The sequence below is a fragment of the Neoarius graeffei genome, chromosome 1 (genome assembly GCF_027579695.1).
Source record: "Neoarius graeffei isolate fNeoGra1 chromosome 1, fNeoGra1.pri, whole genome shotgun sequence".
NCBI classification, from domain to species: domain Eukaryota; kingdom Metazoa; phylum Chordata; class Actinopteri; order Siluriformes; family Ariidae; genus Neoarius; species Neoarius graeffei.
This window is the reverse complement of record NC_083569.1, coordinates 6497965-6524581: the sequence shown is the minus strand read 5'-3', so window position 1 is coordinate 6524581 and position 26617 is coordinate 6497965. Positions and strand designations below refer to the sequence as shown.

General features: G+C 42.9%; 1 protein-coding gene across 3 annotated transcripts in view; it reads right to left on the bottom strand.

Moving 5' to 3' along the window:
- st6galnac3 (ST6 (alpha-N-acetyl-neuraminyl-2,3-beta-galactosyl-1,3)-N-acetylgalactosaminide alpha-2,6-sialyltransferase 3) overlaps positions 1-26617 on the bottom strand; it is a 191808-nt gene that overhangs the window by 61885 nt on the left and 103306 nt on the right. For all 3 annotated transcript variants that reach the window (XM_060928919.1, XM_060928924.1, XM_060928930.1), the window contains one exon: positions 7397-7809. In XM_060928919.1, coding sequence (XP_060784902.1) covers positions 7397-7809 — 413 coding nt within the window. The remainder of the gene's footprint in view (positions 1-7396; positions 7810-26617) is intronic.

Below are 26617 nucleotides of genomic sequence, written 5' to 3'. Positions count from 1 at the left end.
GTCAAAAAGATTGTTTTTAAAATAGGATTCGAGAAACGAATACAAGCTTCTAAAATGTACCGTAATTCTCTTGGAAAGGCCATCCACCGAGTTAAAATAAGTCGAAGAAGTTCTGTTCTCGCTTGGAACGCTGTTTACAGACACCGTATTGTTTGACTGTAGATCCTCCAACATGGCGGCGGTCAGTGACGCAAGCAGTTTTGGTCACGTGGTAGCAAGTGAAGAACATGCATATTGCTTTCAGAAATACAGTGAGAGTAAAAAGTATTTGATCCCTTGCTGATTTTGTTGGTTTGCCCACTAATAAAGACATGATCATTCTATACTTTTAATGGTAGATGTATTCGAACATGGAGAGACAGAATATCAAAACGAAAATCCAGAAACTAACTTTAAAGAATATATTTTAATTGATTTGTATTTCATTGAGGGAAATAAGTATTTGATCCCTCTAGCCAAAAGCACTTAATACTTGGTGGCAAAGCCTTTGTTTGCAAGCACAGCGGGCAGACGTTTGTTGTAGTTAACCAAAGGTTAGCACACATATCCGGGGGAATTTTGGCCCACTCTTCTTTGCAGATCCTCTCTAAATCATTAAGGTTGGTGGGCTGTCGCTTGGCAACGCGGACCTTCAGCTCCCTCCATAGATTTTCGATTGGATTGAGGTCCGGAGACTGGCTGGGCCACTCCATGACCTTAATGTGGTTCTTCTTGAGCCACTCCTTTGTTGCCTTTGCTGTATGCTTCGGGTCGTTGTCATGTTGGAAGACCCAACCACGGCCCATTTTCAACTTCCTGGCAGAGGGGAGGAGGTTGTCCCTCAGGACTGCGCGGTACATGGCTCCATCCATCTTCCCACTGATGTGGTGAAGTAGCCCTGTGCCCTTGGCAGAGAAACACCTCCAAAACATAATGCTTCCACCTCCATGCTTGTCGGTGGGCACAGTGTTCCTGGGGTCATAGGCAGCATTTTTCTTCCTCCACACATGACGAGTAGAGTTTAGGCCAAATAGTTCAATTTTGGTCTCGTCTGACCACAGAACCTTCTCCCAATCACTTTGTACATCTTTGAGGTGATCATTGGCATACTTTAGGCAGGCCTCCACATGTGCCTTCTTAAGCAGGGGTACCTTTCGGCCACTGCAGGATTTTAATCCATTGCGGCGCAAAGTGTTGCCAATTGTTTTCCTGGTGACTGTGGTCCCAGCTGCCTTGAGGTCATTCACTAACTCCCGCTGTGTGGTTGCAGACCGATTTCTCACAGTTCTCATGATCATTGCCACCCCATGAGGTGAAATCTTCTGTGGAGCACCAGACCGAGGTCTATTGATGGTCATGTTATACTTCTTAAATTTTCTCACAATTGCACCAATGGTTGTTACTTTAATACCCAGCATCTTGCTAATGTTTTTGTAGCCCATTCCAGATTTGTGCAGGTCAACAATCCTGTCTCTGAGGTCCTGAGAGAGTTCTTTGGTCTTACCCATGTTGGAGAGTTTGGAATCTGTCTGATTCTGTGAACAGGTGTCTTTTTCATACAGGTGATTAGTTAGAACAGGCATCTTCAATTCAGGTAACAAGTTGATTGGGAGCGTCTAACTGGTCTGTGAAAGCCAGAACTCCTAATGCATACTAGGGGATCAAATACTTATTTCCCTCAATGAAATACAAATCAATTAATATATATTCTTTAAAGTTATTTTCTGGATTTTCTTTTTGATATTCTGTCTCTCCATGTTAAAAGTATAGAATGATCATGTCTTTATTAGTGGGCAAACCAACAAAATCAGCAAGGGATCAAATACTTTTTACTCTCACTGTAGATAACGCTCTTTTTTTTCCTCTGTAAATCTCCTCTTTTTTCACTATTAATTAATTTTTCACTATTAATAATACATTTTACGAGTATTAAAATTAATAGTGTTAACTGGTGTTAGTGTTTTATTAATTAAATATTAATTAATAGTATGTAGTGAAAGTTCATTATGTCTACCTATTGAAACTCATTCATTATCTGTAGCCGCTTTATCCTGTTCTACAGGGTCGCAGGCAAGCTGGAGCCTATCCCAGCTGACTACGGGCGAAAGGCGGGGTACACCCTGGACAAGTCGCCAGGTCATCACAGGGCTGACACATAGACACAGACAACCATTCACACTCACATTCACACCTACGCTCAATTTAGAGTCACCAGTTAACCTAACCTGCATGTCTTTGGACTGTGGGGGAAACCGGAGCACCCGGAGGAAACCCACGGGGAGAACATGCAAACTCCACACAGAAAGGCCCTCGCTGGCCCTGGGGCTCGAACCCAGGACCTTCTTGCTGTGAGGCGACAGCGCTAACCACTACACCACCGCGCCGCCCCCCTATTGAAACTATTCTTTAAATTCGTTTCTTAAGACAAGGATTTTTTAAGATGTTACCTTGACAGTTTCGGCGATAAACTTCCGCCTTCTTCAAAACAGTCACCAGATGTCGAGTGGTGACGTGCCTTATCAGCTGATGTTACTCATATCCCTCTTTACAAAAACACCGGTCACAAACACTCTCAACATAGTAGAAAACCGGTTAAAAGCAGACAGAACCCTGAAAAAACGTACAAGACTTACAGCACAGGACATAAAACTATTACATTTCATTTCCACTTCCACATATTTCCAATTCAGAAGCACAATTTACAGACAAAAAGAGGGATTTGCAATGGGGGACCCGCTATCTGCCACTTTTTTATGGAGGATCTGGAAACCCGAGCCATAGAAACAGCACCGGATGACTGCAAACCTATCTTCTGGAAAAGATATGTTGATGACATTCTTGAAATAACCAAAACAGGTCACACACAACAACTCACGGATCATCTAAACTCCATAGACAAGACAGGCAACATCAAATTCACACACGAAGAGGAAACGGACAAGACAATAGCTTTTCTGGACCTAAAAATACACCACACAGAAGAAGGGAACATTAGAATTACAACATACAGAAAACCTACACACACCGACCAATATCTTCTCTGGACATCTGAACATCCCATCGCACACAAAATGTCAGTAATCAGAACACTATACGACCGAGCACAGAGCATCACGGAGGAGAAAGACAGACAGGAGGAGGAACAACACCAGGGTATATATACCAATCTTTGAGTCAATTTACTACCATTTAATACCTTTTTTTACTACCTTCAGATTTTTTTTACAACCACCACGACATCGAATTGCACCAAGTATCAATCAGAAAGATTTTGTGACATGCACATAGATTTTGTCATCCAACACTTACTTACATCATTACCATTATCCAGGAGACTCGGTTGCATATACGTTGGTATAGCACTAGCACTAGTGCTAGCTGTCGAGGTGATAGATTGTTGCTGCCCACGACCGCGCATTCCCCTGACGTGTTTCTCCGACTTCATGTGCGACCTGAGCGCATTAGCCCCCATCCAATTAATATTAATGATTTTGAGGCATACTTTACAGTATGCCTGCCTGTCGTTCCCGACGACAGGCCTTATCCAAGCTTGAAAGCTTGGATCCCGGAGCCAGGATCGGGAAAACTTACATTTCCCCATTTCTAAACTTTTTGCCACCCGCTAGAATTCGATCAAGAGATACTGGTTCACTTAGCACTGCTTTCCGTCTCCACTTGGACTTAGCTATGCGCACGCAGACGATTTCAGATTTCTATCGACCAATGAATACAATGCATTGATATGACGTCAATATCAAGTTCATATCACACATTCATTTTTGAAGTAGCGGCGCAAGCAAGAAAGGATTTATTTTATTTTGCCTATTTCATCAAAATGAAACCAGTCATTGTCCAAAAGAAAAAAATAATACCTATTCTTTAAAAATAATACCTTTTGACCAAATTTATCACTTTTTAAGGCCATTAAATTTTGCGTTTTTGATTTATCACTTTTTAATACTTTTTAAAACCCCGCGGACACCCTGAACACATCCAACAGGCATTAAAAACCTGCCAATATCCACCGTGGGCAATCCGAAAAGGGAAATTACAGACACAAACAAAGGAAAAAAACAAACAAACAAGGAAAAACACAGAAAAAACAAACCGGGGCTTTGTCACACTACCATACATAAAAGGAGTTACAGAACGCATCCAACGATCCATGAAGAAATACCACATCAACACCCCGGTCAAACCATACAAGAACCTCCGCCAGCTGCTAGTTCACCCCAAAGACAAAATACAACTGGACAATAAATGCAACGTCATCTATGAAATCCCTTGCCGTTCATGTAATAAAGTTTATATTGGTGAAACGGGCAGATGCTTCCATACTCGCAAAAAAGAACACCAAATAGAATGTGAAAAAGAAACAACAAAAAGACTCAAGATCCGAAAAAGAAAAAGCACACCAAGAAAACCTAAAATCAGCCATTTCAGACCACTGCAAACGGCAAAATCATATAATGAATTGGGAAGAGGCCAGAGTCATTCACGCTGAAGAAAATAGATTCCAGCGTTGGATTTTAGAGGCAGTGGAGATACGAAAGCGTGCGCAGAGAACGATGAACCGGGATGAGGGAGCGTACGCGCTGTCACACACCTGGAGCGCCGTCCTGGAGGAGCGACCTGACAGCAGGAGGCGTGAACTACCTGTCAAATTGGGCGGGACGTTCACGCCTCCTTAGAGTAACATCAGCTGATAAGGCACGTCACCACTCGACATCTGGTGACTGTTTTGAAGAAGGCGGAAGTGTTCGCCGAAACTGTCAAGGTAACATCTTAAAAAATCCTTGTCTTAAGAAACGAATTTAAAGAATAATTAATGACTAGTAATCATAATCATAGTATTTTATTATAGTGTACGGAAGCCGCGAGAGGCCCTTCATATAATCCTTTTTTTTTATTCACCTTGTTATCCCGAGATAACGACATAATTAATTCAGGATCTCGAGAAAACAACACAACTAATTCGAGATCTCGAGAAAACAAAATTATTTCATGAGGCCAAATAAAAAATAAAAAAAAAATAGTGTGTTTCCGGTAACCCGACCGATCGAGAATTTCCGCGTCGAAATTGCCGACCGTAAAGTTTTTAATTACAAATTTCCCTCGATATTTTAGTGTAAGCGGAGTTAGTTTGTCATAATTTTTTGTTTCAACGCATTCAAGTTGTGAAAGAAACGATAAAAAGTAAAATGTTTCGCCACTTCTATCAGCCCTCCTGCATAAACATGGAAGCGCACTCGTATACTGAAGGAGGAAGGAAAACTGAGCTGAGCCGCCATTTTGAATCCTCATTCAAGGCTGTAATGCAAATTGCTTCCTTTTCAGTATACAAGTGCACTTCCATGGCAGGGAAAAACACTACATTTTGCCGCCTATGTAGTCCTCTATTTATACAAATAGGAGTCATTCAGGATTCAGCCATGTTTTTGCTCGACCCAAGTTCTACAGTAGGCTAGGCTAGGCCGTCTGCTTTTAATGGAAGTAGCCTAGCCTAGGACGTTATTTTCACGTTATTTCTTGATAAGGTGTTTTCACGTTATTATATGAAAATATCATGAAATATCGCTTCCGTAGATCATAACTCGAACTCTCGTGATATTTTTTTTTATTCGTTTAAAGATTTAAAACACTTATTTTATTATGATGTGTGGTATAAAGGATTCTGTGCCAAAATACTATTTTGTAAGATGTTTACTTGTGTTAATTTTTTCGAACAAAATAAAAAAAAAAAATTTAAGAAAAAAAAAAAAAAACACTTTACTACCTACCGACCTTATTTTAGTATTTCATGTTACCGGAAACACACTATTTTTTTTTGGCCTGATCTCGAGTAAACAGCTGAGAAATGGTTCATTCAGGTGTGCCAAGAGACTTGTGATACGCTGACTTTGGGGCTATTTCTCATTCTGTATAGACGCAACTTTGGTCATTAGAATGTCTGGAATAATCGATCACCTAATAAGGCAATATTCTGATCAGGGGTTGACACAGGGAGAGATTGCATTATTTATATCATTATCTCGGAATAACGGTTTTGTTTTCTCAAGATCTCGAATTAGTTTTGTTTTCTCGACATCCTGAATTAATTATATGTCGTTATCTCGGGATAACAAGGTGAATAAAAAAAAGATTATATGAAGGGCCTCTCGCGGCTTCCGTAATAGTGTTAATTTTAATGTTAAAATATATTCGTGTTAGTGTTAACTATTATTAAAATGAATAGTGAAATCACTATGATTACAGGTAGTCGTCGACTTACGACCTATGCATCTTACGACCGATTGACTTTACGACCGTCTGGTTATGACTGGCAAGTGTTTCCCAGCTGAGCGTACGCAAGTTTCCGCCCCAGCTCCTGGTTTATGAAACGAGCAAATCCTCCCGCCAGCCCGAGCGCTGCAACAGCTGATGATGACGTAGACGACCCACAGCCAAGCACCAGTGATGCCAGCGGTCACTAAGTTTTGTATTTTGCTATGTTTTACATTTGTATTTTGGTATGTTTCAAACTAAAATGTTTTCTATTTTTCACACCTGTATTTCGTATTTTTTGTTTTGCACGTATTAAACGAATTGTACTGGACGCAGTGTTTGACTTAAACCAAATAATGAGCCAAGGTAATGAAATAAGAAAATGTTGATAAAATAAGACGTTAAGATGATTACACATCACAATATACTTACGTTCTTTTAACATAGGCCGACTTACGACCAGATTGGTTTACGACCGGTCAGTCGTAACCAAACGCAGTCGTAAGTCGACGACTACCTGTATAATGAAAATTTTCACTATTATTAAAATGGGGCGGCACGGTGGTGTAGTGGTTAGCGCTGTCGCCTCACAGCAAGAAGGTCCGGGTTCGAGCCCCGTGGCCGGCGAGGGCCTTTCTGTGCAGAGTTTGCATGTTCTCCCCGTGTCCGCGTGGGTTTCCTCCGGGTGCTCCGGTTTCCCCCACAGTCCAAAGACATGCAGGTTAGGTTAACTGGTGACTCTAAATTGACCGTAGGTGTGAATGTGAGTGTGAATGGTTGTCTGTGTCTATGTGTCAGCCCTGTGATGACCTGGCGACTTGTCCAGGGTGTACCCCGCCTTTCGCCCGTAGTCAGCTGGGATAGGCTCCAGCTTGCCTGCGACCCTGTAGACCCTATAAAGTGGCTAGAGATAATGAGATGAGAATTTTCACAACTATTAATGATGGTCACTATTAACCTTTTTTCACGATTAGTCTCATCTCTTATCTTACGTGACTTGAACAGTTTTTGTGAAACCTAACACAATAGCTAAGGGTGCACAAACTTTTGCACTTGACTGTACAGGTGCTTCTGAAATGATGCTGTGTCCATGCGCCCTCTGTCTTGTTCTATTAATATGATGTGGATGTCTTTCACTCTCTCTTGCTCTCACCTGTCACGGCCCGTCTCCTTCTTGAACATGTTGTCGCAGTAGTCCATGCGCTTGTCAGTGGTGACGTAGATGCGAGCGTTGGGGAAGTCGTCAGCTGTGCGCCGCAGCATGTTGTAGATGAGACCGTTTCCGTCCGGACTCATGTTGCGCCGCGGCCCCCACACCACGTACACGGTGCCGTTGGACGCCGGGCCGAAGAAATGCTGCGGTTTGTGCAGCAGGAGCGGCACGCTGGTGTGTGAGACCACTCGCAGGTTTGTGCGGTTGCCCACGTCCTTCTCGTACCTTTGCGTCGGAGCGTTGTTCATCCGCCAAACGCAGGCGGCTCGATCGATCTCAGCGCCCGCACCACGACCCAGCACCTGCCCCGAGCTCGACACCACGCTGCACACGTCACAGCTCAGCTTCAGCGGCTACAGAGAGAGAGAGAAAGTTTAGAGAGTCAGTCAGTCTGCAACCTTCAAGATCCTGAAGCTACCGGCCAGAAAAGTGTACATTAAGTATCAGACATTTTGCGCACCATGGGTACATTGTTGTAACTCAGTGCCTAGATTCATCCCAGGCGAAGAAACCTTTTGTCCATGCAGACAGTGAAGCTAATGGTCGGTGGTGTGAGGGCAGAACAGAACGCCGGCACTGCCAACAAAGCCCTCGGCTGTGCCAACTGAGCCGCCGCCAACCATCACTTAAGTCTGAGCGTCATATCCATCACTCTGTCCTCTCTGTTTAGGCAGCCAAAGTAGGGAACAAGTGCTGATTGCTATTGGATGGGTCCTTCACTTTAAATTAGGGCTTGTTCTTGCTTGATCCTTGGCTGAACGAGCCCAGGAGTGACAGCGATGGAGGCGTACAGTGCCACGCTGTCAGAACACCACGTTCCAGCTAGGAACGGCTCAGATTCAGGTCCGATGGCTCCGATGACGATATCACAGCGTGACTCCAGACTGCATGTATTGTCGTAAACGTCTCATTTTTGTTCTTTATTTCTGTCCAGCATCATACTTGTTGGAAACCAAAGTGAAAGAGAACGTACTGAGTTCTCTAGGTACATGAAAGTAAATAAAAGCTTTTGTGCTGGATCACTGGACACTCTTAAGAAAAGACAATAAGATCCAACCTAGATGCTCAATTGCGTATTTCAGTAACAGATATTTTAGATAGACCGTTTGTGTTAAAAAAAATGTATGTATTTCTTTATATGAACAAAGCACAAAGGGATGTGACGTTATAGGAAAATAATCAGCGACGTACGGTAGAGGTGCGAGATTGCTGCATCTGGGTGCTGATATCAGAGCACAACCGCTGCAATTTGTCAACAATTACAACTTGTCCGTTTATAGTCACATTTAACGCTGTGGAACATCTGTGAAACAAGCGAGTTCGTGTTCTCACTTATGTTATAGCAGCTGTAAACAGTCATCCCCTTTTCATCAGCTTTTGGGTTTTTTTTTAACATTTTTTAACATTGTGGCATCGGTCTGTGACCGGAGGGCGGAGTCACCGAAGGTAAGTGGCAGAATCACTGCACCTGATGTTAATTAATGTGTTTGTGTGTCTCCCCCAGTGACCGCGCCCTATTTAAGGAGGGAGAGCGAGAGCAGAGGGGGCTCTTCCCCGAACCACTGTAGCAGTTCTTATGTAAGGGCAGAGCACAGAAGACGACAGGACAGAGCTCAGGTTGGTAAACCGTTTTTTATTGTCACACTTTTCAGTGGTCACTTAGAAAATAAACGCAGACACACACATACAACCGGCGCCTGGTTCGGGGAAGAGCCCCCTCTGCTCTCGCTCTCCCTCCTTAAATAGGGCGCGGTCACTGGGGAAGACACACAAACACATTAATTAACATCAGGTGCAGTGATTCTGCCACTTACCTTCCCTGACTCCGCCCTCCGGTCACAGACCGATGCTTGACCACACCCCCACTGCCACAAACATCTCATCTCATTATCTGTAGCCACTTTATCCTGTTCTACAGGGTCGCAGGCAAGCTGAAGCCTATCCCAGCTGACTACGGGCGAAAGGCGGGGTACACCCTGGACAAGTCGCCAGGTCTCCACGCGGACACGGGGAGAACATGCAAACTCCGCACAGAAAGGCCCTCGCCGGCCACGGGGCTCGAACCCGGACCTTCTTGCTGTGAGGCGACAGCGCTGACCACTACACCACCGTGCCGCCCGCCACAAACATATTTTTTTAAATAACAAATCATGGCTGGTGAAGTTACTTACTGAGAAACCACAAACCGTGCGTTTTATCAAGATTTTCTTCCGATCTAAATGTAATTTTGATTGAATTGTATATTTCAAATCAGCTTGTTGATCCAAGGTATACAACATTGTATTGTCTGAGAAGAAAAAATCCTCCAGAACAAATCATATCAGCAAGAAATAATACAAATTATTCTATCCACGTTCACTGGATATGGGCACTGGAATCGCATGCTCTGATTGGCTACTCTACTACGAGGATATCAGCTCATATACCGTGAGTAGAGAAAAATCAAAATGGTGGTGTGTGTTGCTGAAGCAACCGAGGACGAAATTAAAACTCTACTCGAAAACAAAACCCCCAAAAAAGCAAGAAAGTATGGAATGAAAGTATCTGATGGTAAGAACGTATCTTTTTTTTTTTATTTCTCAAGAATTCTGGGAATCATCCCATTTTTCACAAATTTGCTACCGTCATTTCGCCAGTTTGTTTACATCCTAAGCGGATATGATTTTGTCAGACGTTTTGTATAAAGGTTTTATTTATCAGATTTGCTAAAAATAAAAATGCTCCGTTTCTCCAAATCCAGTGAATGTGGACAGAACAAGAGCAGCTGTGAGCTACTGCTCGCTTACGTATTCCCCCCCGCTCTCGCTTATATCAGAATGCAAGCAATCGAAGGAATAGGACACTTATCATGAATGTTGACTTCAAGTAATTAACCCTGCAACAAGTAAGCAAAGAGCAGTGTCTCTCCCCAGGGATTAAAAATAGCATTCCGGTAAACTGTCATTTTGAAATCGCATTTGCTTCTAGCGTTAAAATGTGTTTCGTAAATCCGTTCAGTCGGTAAACAGGAAGTCGATGCGCGACAAACCCGAAAACGGTAAACACAGGATAGAACCCCAAGCTGAAGCTCGGCACCAAATATCAAGCAGTTGTGATTTGTAGTTGCGAAGAAAAACGTTACGAAAATTTTGTAAATCCACACTACGTTTCGTAAATCCATTCGGTCGGTAAACAGGAAGTCGATGATGTGCGACAGACCTGAAAACAGTATACACGGTAGAGGTCTGCGCGGGACAGAATTTTCAGTCCCGCTCCCGCAAAGAATTATGATTTTTAGTCCCGCTCCCGCCCGCGCCTGCCATATTTTGTCCCGCACCCGCCCGCAAATCCCGCATGATGCAGGCGTTCGCGTTATTTCTCACGAAAGTTCTTGTCATTGTTCATATCATCAACAACAGCTCTTCTAAATTTGAGTGCCCTATCATCTACATGACGTGACACAGTTGTTGGATGGTGCAGAATATCTCCCACATCGAATTTGCCTATTGTGGCTGCCGTGTCAACTAAAGGCCAATTTATGCTGACAACCCAGTCCTCGCAGATAGCGTCGCAGACAGTGTCTGCGTAGCCCCCCCCACCTTCGCAGACGCTCTGCGCGCACCTCCCAAAAATTGTGACCACCGCAGAAGCCTCGCAGACAGCGCCGCAGACAAGAGGGCTCTGATTTGTCCACTCTACATCCGCTGTACACGCACTTCCGCTTCCCTACTTTCCCGGTTTGGTTTGTTTTCACGACCGGCATTTTTAAAAACACGAGCGAAGATGGAGCAGCATGAAGAGCGGTTGATTGAGGAAGTGAGGAAGTACATACATCTATACGACTCCAGTTCTAGTCATTATAAAAAAAAAAAGTTCTAGTCATTATAAGTAACCGGAGGATAAACACTCCACTAACCACACCCACCAACTACTCCTAGCGACTTCACGCCCCCTTGGGTTGTGCCGGTGAATAACATCGCGCACGCCTATTATCCCCGCTCAACAATAAATTACAACTGTCTGCGAAAAGCTATCTGCGAAAGCCTTGTCGCACAAGCATGCAGAGGCCTTAAGTGTTGGGCTAACTGAACTAATCCCCGACCAGCGATGCTGTCATACGGGCGGAGATCCGCAGCAACAAAATCAACGCGTTTCTCCACGGTCTTTGCCTTCAACGCATCTGTCACTTTTGCATTGTTCCCTCTGAACTCCAACAATTGTTGTCCTTTTAAGACAGTACATACATGGCGATTCAGGCCTGACGTACCTGATTTATGGCCGTTGTATGTCAGAACCTTTTGGCACTTATCACAACAAGCAAAGGGCAGCTGATTTCCCTCTGCGTCGTACACGAGTGACAACGACTTCCAAATGTCTGATTTCAGGACTCTTAACGGTAAATGTCCCTCTTTTTAAAGCAGCACTTACTTCTGAAGCACTGTGTGCTTCACTAGAGGAGCTCTGCTCTTCTGCAATGATCGGAGATCTCAAACACGGAAGAGCGGAAAGGAATCGGAAACGTACGCGAGATTAGACCACATCCGCAAATTTAGGTATCTTAAAATGTTTTTATTAACGCCAAATAAAATATCCAGCACAAATTATATATGATGGACATAAATTAATAATTTATAAATTTTATTTTAAACACGTTTTTAGTTAGCGGGACTTCAGCTTATCACCTCTCCCGCCTGCGCCCGCAATGAGCTTTCAAAATTTGTCCCGCGCCGCACTGCTTTGCGTCGGGTCCCGCGGGACTCCCGCAGGAGTGCAGGGCTCTAATACACGGTATTGAACCCCAAGCTGAAGTTTGGTACCAAGTGGCTATGATTTGTGGTTGCCGAGGAGAAGGGTGTTTCGGACAGACAGGTATACGTTACTGATATGAAATCTGACCCAACTCGTATTTCATAGGACGTCCCCAGATTTCATAAAAAAGTTCCTTCAAATGTTTTCCAGCTCTTTCCAGGTGAAAAGGCAAAGAGGGTGAACGGCTTCTCCAGAGTGAATACTGCTTTGCAAGAGCTCTCACATAAACCTATTGTATTTTCAAAGTGGAGGCAGACAGTCTGCGAATGCTCTCCGGTGCCTGTATTAACGCACAGCGCCTCCCAGCCGGAGTCCAATCTTCACAGCTCGCTGCACACGATCGATTGACCCAACCCTGCCAAAAGCTACATCATCTACATCATCCCTGAGACTCGATACACTCACATCTGACCTGACACTAAAACATTTCCCTGATTGATTGCAAAGCCCTGATGTAGTATATTATAAAGGAATATATTAAGATGAAAAAAAAAGATTTAATTGGACAGCATGAGAGGGCTGGAGTGCAAAATTACCCTCAAGGATTTCCGAGCGTTAGGAGCAGAATATGTTCTTGATAGTGAGGTATCCAGGGTTAGTAAAATTATGTCAACACTAATGGATTATTTTTCTCCTGAATGTGTGGTGCGCTGTGACCGCTGCTGGCGTAATTGGGCCCTACTTTTTTGGACACCCCAACAGTGACGTCAGATGTCTACTTACAGATGGTGCCATTGATGAACTTCCACTACAGATCTGATTGGCGTGGTAGTTCCAACAGGACGGTGCACCGCTGCATTTTGGCCGTACTGTTAGTGCTTATCTCGACCACACATTTCCAGGTCGATGGATAGGTCGCGGTGGACCGTTGCCATGGCCTCCACACTCCCTTGATTTGATTTGACGCCCTGTGATTTCTGGTTATGGGGTATGGTGAAGGAGCGCGTGTATAGCAGGAAAGTTTGTGAGATCAATGACCTCAAGGACAGAATAAGGACTGTGGTATCATCTATTCCCCGTGATGTGTGTGTCTGGGCTTTAAATGGTACTGTTGCTCGCTGGTTTTTGTGTGTCGAACAGGTTGAGACCGTCCTGTAAATCATCTTGCACATATGATGTATGTTTTGTGAATTAATGGTTTCTACCATTTAAGTGTTAACATAATTTTGACTAACCCTGCATGCAGGGGCGCCGCTAGGGGGGGAAAGTTAGGACGATTCTAAGGGCCTGGCACTGACAGGGGGGCCTGTGAGGGATATTCTCATCTCATTATCTCTAGCCGCTTTATCCTTCTACAGGGTCGCAGGCAAGCTGGAGCCTATCCCAGCTGACTACGGGCGAAAGGCGGGGTACACCCTGGACAAGTCGCCAGGTCATCACAGGGCTGACACATACAGTGCGTTTACATGCACATAGAGAAAATCGAATTTCTGCCGTTGCTCAACTGAAATCGCAGTTCTAAATGGCATGTAAACACCTTAGCTCAGCTGAAATTGAACCGAACTTGATTTCTCGCAATCGAGCTACATGACCTAGATTATGCGATTTTTGCCGAGCTACTTAGTAAACCCTATTGAGCTACGTAGTCGAGCCGCTTACTTCAGCACTGCCCCTTCCGGAAGTGACGAGTGACGAGACCACAAGCAGGAAACACAACAGCCTCGGTCGGCATGACAACGCATCATGACAACGGCATGAATCTTTTCTTTTTGTGGCATTGTTTGCACTGTTAAAATTTAGCTCACTTACTGTATCACCAAATACATCTGTACAGCTGTTGCATAGCTGTGAATTGTGTACATAAACAAGTCATTGTATTCGTGTGTGCGTGCGGGCGTGTATATATATATATGTCCAACATCTGAAGAATGTCAATAAAAACAAAACAATTGAACTTTTTGTGTGTTTATTAAGACATAAGTTAAATTGTAAGCAAAAAAAAAAAAAATTTTTTGTAAGCAAAAAATGGACTTTAGAAAAATATACAATTGTGCAAAATAAGTTGTCTTACAAAACAGTGGTCTGCGCCGGACAGTTTGTAGCCATACAGTCTGTTAGAGCAAGCCGAACAGCTTGAGCACAGAACTGCCAGTGTTGCCAGATTGGGAGGTTTTAAGTGCATTTTGGCGGATTTGAACATGTTTTGGGCTGGAAAACGTCAGCAGTATCTGGCAACACTATAGCTCTTCATGATGACAACCGGAAGTGTACCAACACAATGGGGCATGTAGCGCCACCTGTGGCTCGGGTGCACAATGCACCTTACACAATAGCTCGATTTCACAGTTGCATGTAGGATTGGATTTCTCTGGCACCCCTGCTGGGACCCTTTGCTCGATTACCGACAGTAGCTCGATTTGGATGTGCATGTAAACGTACTGATAGACAACCATTCACACCTACGGTCAATTTAGAGTCACCAGTTAACCTAACCTGCATGTCTTTGGACTGTGGGGGAAACCGGAGCACCCGGAGGAAACCCACGCGGACACGGGGAGAACATCCAAACTCCGCACAGAAAGGCCCTCGCCGGCCACGGGGCTCGAACCCGGACCTTCTTGCTGTGAGGCGACAGCGCTAACCACTACACCACCGTGCCGCCCTGTGAGGGATATTAATATTATTTTAATAGTATTGCCTTGTGTAAGTTTTTGAAATAAAATATTTCATTTCATCTGTTCAAATATCCAAATTATACATGGTTATGATTTGCTATCGCATTTTCCTTGAATTATTTATGATAGTCATTTCACCCCTTCTCCCTTTTTAGTAATGGTACAGTCTGATTGTGGGCGGGGACAGTGAACTGTGTAGCTCCGTGTGTGCACAGCGCCGCTATTAGCGCAGCTCGCAGCAGCTGGCGGTTTCTCTCCGCGCGCGACAGAGGTGAACATTCTAGAAGTTGCTAAGCAGGAGCAGGTGTGATGGTGGTGAGATAAATTATGAAGTCCGGATATCAAAAACGGAAGGAGAAGCAGCAGAAAGCTGAAAAAAGGGTCGACAATTGGTGACTCAGTTTTTCCCAGAGAAAGCTAGCCTATTGTTCACTGACACTCGATGCCATTACAGCATGCTAGCTAATGACAGACTAGCAGATTTAATTTTAACCGAGTTGGAATATCAAGACAACACTTTTCAATAAGCAGTGCAGTGTTATTTTATCTAAATACTTCACGTTTATTGCCATGGAAGATCAGATGAATGTAATGTAGAAGTTCTGCACAGAACTAGCTAAACTTGTGCAGTAAACTAGCCTACTGGGCTAATACGTGAGGTAAAATATTAGGCTAGCCTACATGATACTCAGACCCTAATCTAGGAATTTGAAAATAGGGGACGGATCCCTCACTAGTTGTAGAAACAGGGGACAGAAAATATTAACATGGGTAAAAATATCCCTCATTTGTTCCAGTTAGTGGGGACAGAAAAATAAGTAATACATTGGTAGATATTTTCAAGAGGACATCTATAAACAGAAGTCTTATTAATCTTTACTTTTAGAATATCATTAACATAATACTAAATTGAACTTTCAACAAGAAAAATTAAACAAATTACTCAAAAAAAAAAAAACCCTAGCAATCATGTAGAATGTGTAAGATTACCAGGACTACAAAAATGCAGAAAAATAGGCTTTACTTATCCAAATGCAGCTGTTGGTTCAAAAGTTAAAGTGCAGAGAACCTCACAGCACAACATGAAGTTACCTTAAAATATAATATAAATTCCTCAGCTTTCATGTAAGAAAAAAAACTATTAATACTAGTACTGTGTGCAGGCAGTCTCTCCTGAAGACCAAATTAAACAATAATTATAAACTAATAAAATAAATGGCTCAGGCTTCATAGAAGAAAAAAAAATTTGAACAGAATCTCACAGTATGATGCTGAAGCTGCCTAAACAATGGAAAATAAAATACCATTTTGGCAAAAATGTTGGCATCCATTAATTTCTTGTATTAAGTAAAAAAAAAAAAAAAGTGCACACAGTCCTTCACTGTAAACACAACACACTTTCAGTAACAGAATTTAAGCCTATATAAACACTGACTCGCACATCATGCAATGTTGCCAGATACTGCTGACGTTTTCCAGCCTAAATATGTTCAAAAGCCGCCAAAATCCACTTAAAACCGCCCAATCTGGCAACACTGCGCACATGCTGCTTCTCTTGAACGTATACACGGAAGTAAGGCGGAAGGTAGTTTGTCGACGTCACCGCAAGACGACGCCAACGATTGGTCAAATTTGCGGGAAAGTTGCGGTGATTGGATAGAATTGCAACACCGCCCTGAATTCGCGGGGATTGGTTGAATTTGCGTTGATGTTGCAAATCGCGAAATCCTGGAGGGTCTGAATGTTATGTTTGGATGAGACAGAACGATATGCCATGTGCTTTTGGGTATTTTGAAAACACTTCACACGATTGGTTGAGATACACTGTCTTCCGGTTCAGTGACCAATGATATAATAGTTCACAAAACTGTTTTACCCGCTAAATAAACCATTCGGAATACTTCGGTCCTTTCCGATATTTTTCGATTGGTGTGTAAACAACGCTGTATTTACCGCAGTGCTTGCTAGCGAGTGCTGACAAATTGATACGCACAAGATTCAGTAAAACACGACTACACGCTCTCTACTTATAAATGCGCGACAAAATGAATAGATACGCAATATCCCTCTCGCGCCCAAAAAGTGGATGTGCGACAGACAGATAAAAAACGCGTATTATCGCATATTACGCGCCCTAGATTAGGCTCTGATACTGGTGCTAATAACTGGTTTCAAAACTAATGAGGTGCCCTCAACATCCACAGATTCAGCCTCAGGAATAGGACCCCAGCCCTCAACCCAAATCCTAGGAGAAGGAGGTGGGCAATACAATCCATGAATAAAGGATTTAGGGTTAAAAACTATTTTAATTGCTAGGCTACAGTAAGCAGCATTAGGCTATTAAGACTTACATTAAAATGAAAAGACATTTCTTTTTTTATGAGCAACTATTCTTAGGTAACTTAGTATGGAGTTCATTCAATCAAAATGTTCATGTGTTAAATCTCGCTGGGGTACACGCTGCAGGATCAAGTGAGGAAGTGTCAGCTTTTTTTGGCTTCACAAATTTGTAAGTGCCAGTCCAGAACGATGGGCCATATACAAAGAAACTACCGGCTGCTCTCTCCACAGCTTGTCTGACGCTCGCTGGAGTGCAAGAATTGATGCTGTTAAACCGGCAACAGTCTATTCAGTCTAATTCTGACAGTTCTGCATTTAAAATGTTCATATACCAAATAATTGTATCACCTAAACTTGCTCGGCAGCTGATCACGTGGATAGTAAAGTAGACGTGCCAGCCAAAAACAGACTTCAAATTCAGTTGCTTGAGCTTGAAAATTTTACGGGGGGGGCCCTAAATTGTAATCTTCCATAGGGCCCAAGATTTCTAGCGGCACCCCTGCCTGCATGTAACTGAAAGAAATATTAGTGAACAGGCGTATACTTGCTGTGAATTTGCCATAAATTATTATTATTATTATTATTATTATTGGTAGCATTATTATTAACCCCCTGGGGTCTGAAGGTATTTTCTGGCACTCTAATGATTTTGGTATGCTCTAGTGTTGTCAATTTCAACAAATCTAAGCAGTATTTTCAAAGTCAGATGACTTTATTTATTTATTTTGGATTCAGCACAAGTTCAGCTACAATAATATCTGTCATAAAATACTAGATAAATGAAGATGTCCTAAAAAGCAGTTTTAGAACTGTGTTGGAATGGGTGAAAAAAACATGACCTTACCCATTGTGACGAACCGTTTTGGTCACTTGAGGTGATTCGGTTCAGTCTTTGGAAAGGGTTAAGCACAAAAACTTAAATCTGCTCCATTGGTTTGGACAATTAACTGGCCATCAAAAAATTTATATGTCCTATTGTTTTGGGATAAAGGGTTGGCAGTGGGAGATATTCAATGAGAAGAGTAAAAATTTCCATTCCATTCAATGAGAAGAGTGAAAACCCTTCCCACTGCCAACCCTTCATCCCATCAGGTCAAGTCCCAATGGGTAAGGTCATGTTTTCCACACATTCCAACACTGTTCTAAAACTGATTTTTATAACAGCTTAATTTAGCTGGTCTCATCTCATTATCTCTAGCCGCTTTATCCTGTTCTACAGGGTCGCAGGCAAGCTGGAGCGACGACGGGCGAAAGGCGGGGTATACCCTGGACAAGTCGCCAGGTCATCACAGGGCTGACACGGACACAGACAACCATTCACACTCATATTCACACCTACAGTCAATTTAGAGTCACCAGTTAACCTAACCTGCATGTCTTTGGACTGTGGGGGAAACCGGAGCACCCGGAGGAAACCCATGCGGACACGGGGCGAACATGCAAACTCCGCACAGAAAGGCCCTCGCCGGCCACGGGGCTCGAACCCGGACCTTCTTGCTGTGGGGCAACAGCGCTAACCACTACACCACCGTGCCGCCCTAATTTAGCTGGACTCTGTTCAGTATCTTGAAATTAACTCTTGTACTATTTTACTCAGTTCAGAGCCACAACCAACTCTATTCCTCTGTAATTTTGCTCCCACTCCAACTTTCACTATCTAAACTCAAAACTGAGCAAAATTAACTATTTTTGAGGAAAATACTTTTTACTCTGGAAAAACTGCTCAGTCATTTTTCCCATGTATGCACTACAGCGCACGCATATCGACCGATCTGCTCATCAGAAATAGAAGAAATATTTACACTTACTCAAGTCGATCTTTGGTTGGATCGAGTCAAAGTAAAAAAAAAAAAAAAAGCACCATTCATCATCAGTGTCGCAGTTCAAGATTGAACTGAATTGCTATCCTGAATCATGAATTGATTCTCGGTCCTGAATCATCCGAAACGCATAAAATCCGCGCGCCATCTCGCAACAAGTTTTACCTCCAAATAGCTTAAACTTTGTCTGACAGATTTTATCCTGTTTACAGTGGACGTTCCCACAGCGAAAGAGAAACCAATCGAAACTGAAAGAGTGAAAGTGACTATCATGCCGTTACCATGTGAATAGTCTTTTATGAATGTGCAAGTGTGCGCTCGGTGCTCCGACTCCGGTGTGACTGAGTAAGGGGACAAGTTTTATGTTTCATCTAATTTAGGTCATTTAAAAACTATATTATTATCTGGCAGTGGGCACATAAGAAAGTGTAAAGTATAAAGTTTGTGTTAATGTTTGTCATGCTTGTATGATAAAAACTCACAAAAAGGCATTTATCTAAATACATGACCTACTCATTCTAAACCTGTCGAGCTTCGCCGGAGAAGCTCTCGACCCCAGAGGGTTAATATAAAAACAGAATCTGTCCACCATCATGGTTATTGGATACGGTTTCCAAGAAATTATGATTTTTACATCGACTCAGATGTTACGAGTCTTAACCCTCGGAAAACCAAGTCCTGTTTTTTCATACAGAGGTTTAACATCCATGAAATTACCCCAACACCTGGCTGTATATAAGTCAACTAAATGTAAAACAAAACTGAATTTGGAGATGCTTTTCTGTTCATCATGGACGCAAAGAGAGGTTACACGCCCAAAACTGTCGTTCACTGTGCGGGTTATTTTTTGGTAAGTTTTTAGAAAATATATTTTACTAATTTTACCCAAATAAAAATATAAACCAATTGCAGAGTGCTGGTTTGTCAGACATATAGACCACCAAAAAAATTACGCTATAAGTGGATTTGCAATCATGTTTTATGTTATGCTACAGATTTATGGAATCAATTTTGTGCCAAAATGTTCATACAATACTTTTGAAATATCAAACAAAAACGACAAATCAAAATACAAAAAAACAAAAAAGTCAATTTTTTTTAGACTGGCAAACAAATTATTGGTGTAATCGTGCAAAATATCAGTCTATTACTCTTCAGAAACCTTTTATTTTTGTTCCGCGTCTTTCTCGGTTTTGTTTGACGTAATTTATTTTGGTTGCGATTCCAGCTTTCTCGTTTGCGCTCCCTGACTTTTTGCTTGCAGTTTTGGCATAAACTTGACGTGTGGGTGGGCTGTCCAGGAATGCATTCCCATTAGGTAACTTGTGTTTGACTGACAGCTACGCTCAGCCATTCCCCCGGAGGCTGTTGCGGCCATTCCCTACTTGGATTCTGGCGGACTGTTTGACGAGTGACCGATCCATTGACGGTAAACAAGGATCGAGTGGACTTCAGTGGCGACTATGATATTGAATTTACACTTTGTTGAATTAATTCAATATCATAGTCGCCACTGAAGTCCACTCGATCCTTGTTTACCGTCAATGGATCGGTCACTCGTCAAACAATCCGCCAGAATCCGAGTAGGGAACGGCTGAGCGTAGCTGTCAGTCAAACACAAGTTAGCCAATGGGAATGCATTCCTGAACAGCCCGCCCACACGTGAAGTTTGTGCCAAAACTGCAAGCAAAAAGTCAGGGAGCGCAAACGAGAAAGCTGGAATCGCAACCAAAATAAATTACGTCAAACAAAACTGAGAAAGACGCGGAACAAAAATAAAAGGTTTCTGAAGAGTAATAGACTGATATTTTGCACGATTACACGAATAATTTGTTTGCCAGTCTAAAAAAAATTGACACTTTTTTTTGTATTTTGATTTGTCGTTTTTGTTTGATATTTCAAAAGTATTGTATGAACATTTTGGCACAAAATTGATTCCATACAGATTTCAACAAAGTGCAATTTAACAGACTCTTTTCGCCAAATAATTCCTCAATTATTAAGCAATATGTAAGACATCAGCGCTATCATGGACTTTTAAGATTTATCCATTTGTATGATTGTGTTTTCATATCATAGAGCCACCAGAAATCCATATAATAATCAAATAATTGTAGGTCACTTTGGATAAAATTGTCACGTTGCCATCAATGTCTGCGTCCAACACAACATCCGAACCAGGCTTGTAGTGCTCAAGCCCTAATTTTAAGGACTTGCGGCTTGGACTCGGACTTCAGCACTGATGACTCGGACTCATGCATTAACTGCATTCGGTCCCGTAAATTGGAAACGAGGCCTCGGATTTTTTATTTTTTGTAGCATGCCATAATAATTTGGCATAAGATATTTATACCTACATTACATACTAGTTTCATGCAAGAGAATGCACATTCACCTGTTCATACATCATGTTCAGGAACAAACTAACATTAATGGCGCTAAAATGCCTGGAGAGAACGCCCCAGGATTGTCCGCTTTGCTTATACAGACTCCTTGTGCAGTGGGGGAAAAGAAAAAAAAAAAAGCACTGCTATGTGTTCCATATGCAGAAGAACTATCGAGGAGATGACGGGGACAACCTCAAACTTCAACCGTCATTTGGCGAGATTCCACCCAGAGAAAGAAGTGAAGCACTATGTTCATTGCTCTGTTGATAGTGGGCGGGGCTTGCTTGCTGAGCGATGAACTAGCTAGTGTTAATCCGCTCATGTTATTTGCCCTGCTGATAGTGGGTGGGGCTTGATGAGCTTTTTATCTGTAGCCTGTTACCTAAAACGGGGCAGTCGAGCGTTAACGTTAGTCCAACACAGTAGCAGAGACGCTTTCACATAAAGGCAGCAACAGCCAATGTCAAATGGTGCGGATAGAGTCTTGTTCTCGGACTCGACTCAAAATCGTCTTTCATGACTCGGACTTGAACACTGGGGACTCGAGACTGGATTCTGACTCGAGGATTAGTGACTCGACTACAACACGCAAACTACATTTCCTCTGAACCTCATCACATTTGGTCATATACTTTTGAAAAGCAGGACGTATTAGTGCTTACTTTTGTCATTTCGTTTTAGAAACTTAAGAACGTTTTCCACCTTAGTTTTTTGTCAATGCTAATGGAAAACTCCACCCTGAAACAAAAATAAATGTGTTTATACTGAAATATGTGATGTGTTTAGCGATTCTGGCACCAATTTGCTGGTTGGTACGGTACGTTTTGCGGTAGACTTGTATCAAGGTGAATTCAGAAGCAGATCATTTCCAAAAATCCAAAAACAATAAGGTCGGCAAAAGGACAAAACACAATGAGTGCAACGGTTCAGCCATGGCCAAAGGGTAACGCCAAGAATAAATAAACCAATAAGAATAAAACAAAGGCTCAGCGCTTAGAAAAAGTTGGCAAGACTTCGTAAAGAAACTAAGAACTTCAATTGTTAAAACCAGGAACTAGTTATTATAGGTCATGCTTAAAGTCTGGGGAGCGCAGGTGGCCAAGTGGTGCGAGCGCTTGACCGCTAAGCGAACGGTCCCTGGTTCGAGCCTCGGCTCGACGGGGATCTGGGGCTCGCTCCCTGTCCACCCAGCAGTGAATGGGGACCTGGTGGAAACACTGGGGAAGTTAAAGGCGGCGAGGAAAGGAACTGGCCACCCTACCTCACTATGCCGATGGACCAGGACAAGTGCGCTCTCTAACAGGCACTCCCCCAATGTACGAATCGTATATGGGACTCCCCTTTGCTTTTTTTTTTTTAAAGTCTGGTCACTGTGACCTCTGCTGGTTCGGAGGGGAAGTGTCCTGAGCTCTCATTAAAGCACCGCTGCATCGCTTTCTTTTGGGTGACATGATGAGAGGGCTGAATCCCATTGCGATGTACTCGAATCAGGAAACTAAAGCAAAATGAATTCCTGGACAGAGCCAGGCAAAAAAAAAAAAGCCTGCACAGATTAGATGGATGACTCGCTTTTGTTTTACAAATTCTGACAGCAAACCACAAACAAACCACTGACCTCCTTCAACTCCTTTATTTATAAGTTCCCTCCCACCGCTTATAAATAAATAACCTCTCTAAGGCTGAGAGGAACATGCCATGTGCATTTCAAGTGTGTGTGTGTGTGTGTGTGTGTGTGTGTGTGTGTGTGTATATATACACATTGAGCTTTGGCTGAGTAGCATAGCACACTGTTTATACACCGATCAGCCATAAAATTAAACACACTGACAGGTGACGTGAATAACATTGATTATCTCATTACGCTGGCACCTGTCAAGAGGTGTGATATACTGTATTAGGCAGCAAGAGAAGAGAGCAGTCAGTTCTTGAAGAAGTTGATGTGTTGGAATCCTACAGAAGAGCTACTGTAGCACAAAAGTTAACGCTGGCTGAAACAGAAAGGTGTCCGAGTTAACTTTTTCAGCAGTTTGTGCTACAAGAGCTCTTCCGTGGGATTGGACCATATGGGCGAGCCTTCAGTGAACCTTCGACACCCATGACCCTGTCGCCGGTTCACCGGTTGTCCTTTGGATCCTTGGACCTCTTTTGGTCTGTACTAACCTCTGAAGACTGGGAACACCCCACAAGATGTGCCATTTTGGAGATGCTCAGACCCATACCCCTCTTCCACCAAATCAGTTCCAGGGCTGGTGCTGGTTCACAACTCGTTCAACTTGCGAGCCAGCTGAGAACCAGTTTGCTTTTCCATAGCTCGCGGTGCTAAGGGAAGCCACGTCATTACATCGCTACGTTTGCATAAACCTTGGCACGAATATCGAAGCAGCAACAACAATAATAAATGACTTTGCGTTTGTACAGCTGCTGCTTCTCGTCGCTTAAAAATGGCGATCTTTCGCGGTCTTGTTATTGTTGTTGGTCTTAACAACTCCGCCCCCCGTTGACGTAAGCGGTTCTTTCCTCTGGCCCAGCAGAGAGTTGGTGCTAGCCTGGAACCGGTTTTTCTGGCCCCAGAGCCAGTTCTTTGTCAGTGGAAACAGAAAACCCGGTTCCAAACTAAGCACTGGCCCCGAACCAGCCCTGGAACTGCTTTGGTGGAAAAGGGGCACCAGTCACCTAGGCATCACAATTTGTCAAAGTCGCTCAGATCCTTACGCTTGCACATCAACTTCTTCAAGAACTGACTGTTCTCTTGCTGCCCAATATAACCCACCTCTTGAAAGGTGCCTTTGTAATGAAATATTTAAATAATATTAGCTGGCGTTGAGTGATGTATCAGATATATTCCATTCAGCTAGCGTGACACTGAACAAGTAGAAAACGAGTAGCTGAATGGAATATATTTGATATACTATGAAAAAAGCCAGCCAATATTATTATTATTATTATTATTAGAATACAGACACACTCTCCACATCAGCAGTCTCGAAGGCCAAAACTAGCCGACCCGCGACTTGGTGTTCATGTGGCAATCCAGTTACCTTCCAGCCGGTGTAGCAGTAGGGTTAGCGAAGGCCAACGCTAGCTTACCTGCAACTTGGTGCTGCTAGCACTGCAGTCTGGTTACTTTCCAGCTGGTGTAGCAGTAGCGTTAGCGAAGGCCAATGCTAGCTTACCCACGACTCTGTGCTGTCGGGTGTTCAACGCGCCTTTCTCTTTCAAAATTCTCTCAAAATCTTCTGTGGCCATGTTTGTTTATTTACAAATCATCACAGTAGTTTGTTAGCACGGAAGAGTTACATCTCCGATGTGTGATGTCATGTTGCTTTGACAACCATGCAATATCGTAAACCATATTCAACGCTCATTCTCCATTGGGTAGAGTGACGCGATACACACAAGCAATATGCTAACAGTATTGCATGCTATCAAACTAAGTGAACGAAACCCGCTAGAAGGGAATAGAACATGTTTTTGTTCCATCGAAAGTGTCCTACTACTACGGTAATACTACTGCGTAATGAACAATTATCTGTCAGTGTATTACAGCAATGTACGGTAGTATCACAGACACAGCACACGTCATTTCTGCTTAATTTGGATCTCTACAGTACAGCTCGAGAATAGAAACGCAAATCTAGCACCTTGTTAAGGAGAAGGGTTCAAGCTGACAGTAACTCAAATAACCACGCTTTACATCCACGGTGAACAGAAAAGCATCTCGCAACAAAAGGACCTCCAGGATTCCACTTCTGTCAGCCAAGAACAGGAACGTAAGGCTAGTTCTTCCGGGAGAATTATTTCCTTTCTGCTTCATGAAGCTGCAGTCAAGCTTTAGATTCATTACGCTGCTTAAAACCATTAAACACCAGTCATTAACTGGAAACAACTTGTTCGTTTGCGTGTGGTGCTGATCGACGAGGTTTTCATGAACGTCTCAGAATTTGACACAAGCTTTCATTTTCCGCACTGTAATAAACCACAAGGTTAAAGATTAACGCCGTAATGAATGTGAGACATGAGCAGGTTTTACAGTTCAGGACCATAATTGTAATCATAATCGCTCTGGTAATTTATCTAGAGGAGAAAAATCCAACGCTGTTAACGAGTCAGAGACGTTCGGTGTGTAATTTTGCACCGAGAACATAAAGTAATGAGTTAGTGCTGTCTTCGAGACATTTCAGATAGCAGAGAAGCCCAAGAAGAAGTAACATTAACGTTTATTCACGTTCATCCCATTGAAGAGAGAATCAAATCCAATCCTGGCATGAAACCGATTAGCTCTGAGGAACTCCCAGCTTTGTGATCATTAGCACCGAGTGCGAACCTTTGTTAGGTGTACAACCCCGATTCCAAAAAAGTTGGGACAACATATCAAATGTCGAAAGTGAGACATTTTGAAATTTCATGCCAAATATATCGGCTCATTTGAAATTTCATGACAGCAACACATCTCAAGAAAGTTGGGACAGGGGCAATAAGAGGCTGGAAAAGTTAAAGGTACAAAAAAGGAACAGCTGGAGGACCAAATTGCAACTCATTAGGTCAATTGGCAATAGGCCATTAACATGACTGGGTATAAAAAGAGCATCTTGGAGTGGCAGCGGCTCTCAGAAGTAAAGATGGGAAGAGAGAGGATCACCAATCTCCCTAATTCTGCGCCGACAAATAGTGGAGCAATATCAGAAAGGAGTTCGACAGTGTAAAATTGCAAAGAGTTTGAACATATCATCATCTACAGTGCATAATATCATCAAAAGATTCAGAGAATCTGGAAGAATCTCTGTGCGTAAGGGTCAAGGCCGGAAAACCATACTGGGTGCCCGTGATCTTCGGGCCCTTAGACAGCATTGCATCACATACAGGCATGCTTCTGTATTGGAAATCACAAAATGGACTCAGGAATATTTCCAGAGAACATTATCCGTGAACACAATTCACCGTACCATCCGCCGTCGCCAGCTAAAACTCTATAGTTCAAAGAAGAAGCCGTATCTAAACATGATCCAGAAGCGCAGACGTCTTCTCTGGGCCAAGGCTCATTTAAAATGGACTGTGGCAAAGTGGAAAACTGTTCTGTGGTCAGACGAATCAAAATTTGAAGTTCTTTATGGAAATCAGGGACGCCGTGTCATTCAGACTAAAGAGGAGAAGGACGACCCGAGTTATCAGCGCTCAGTTCAGAAGCCTGCATCTCTGATGGTATGGGGTTGC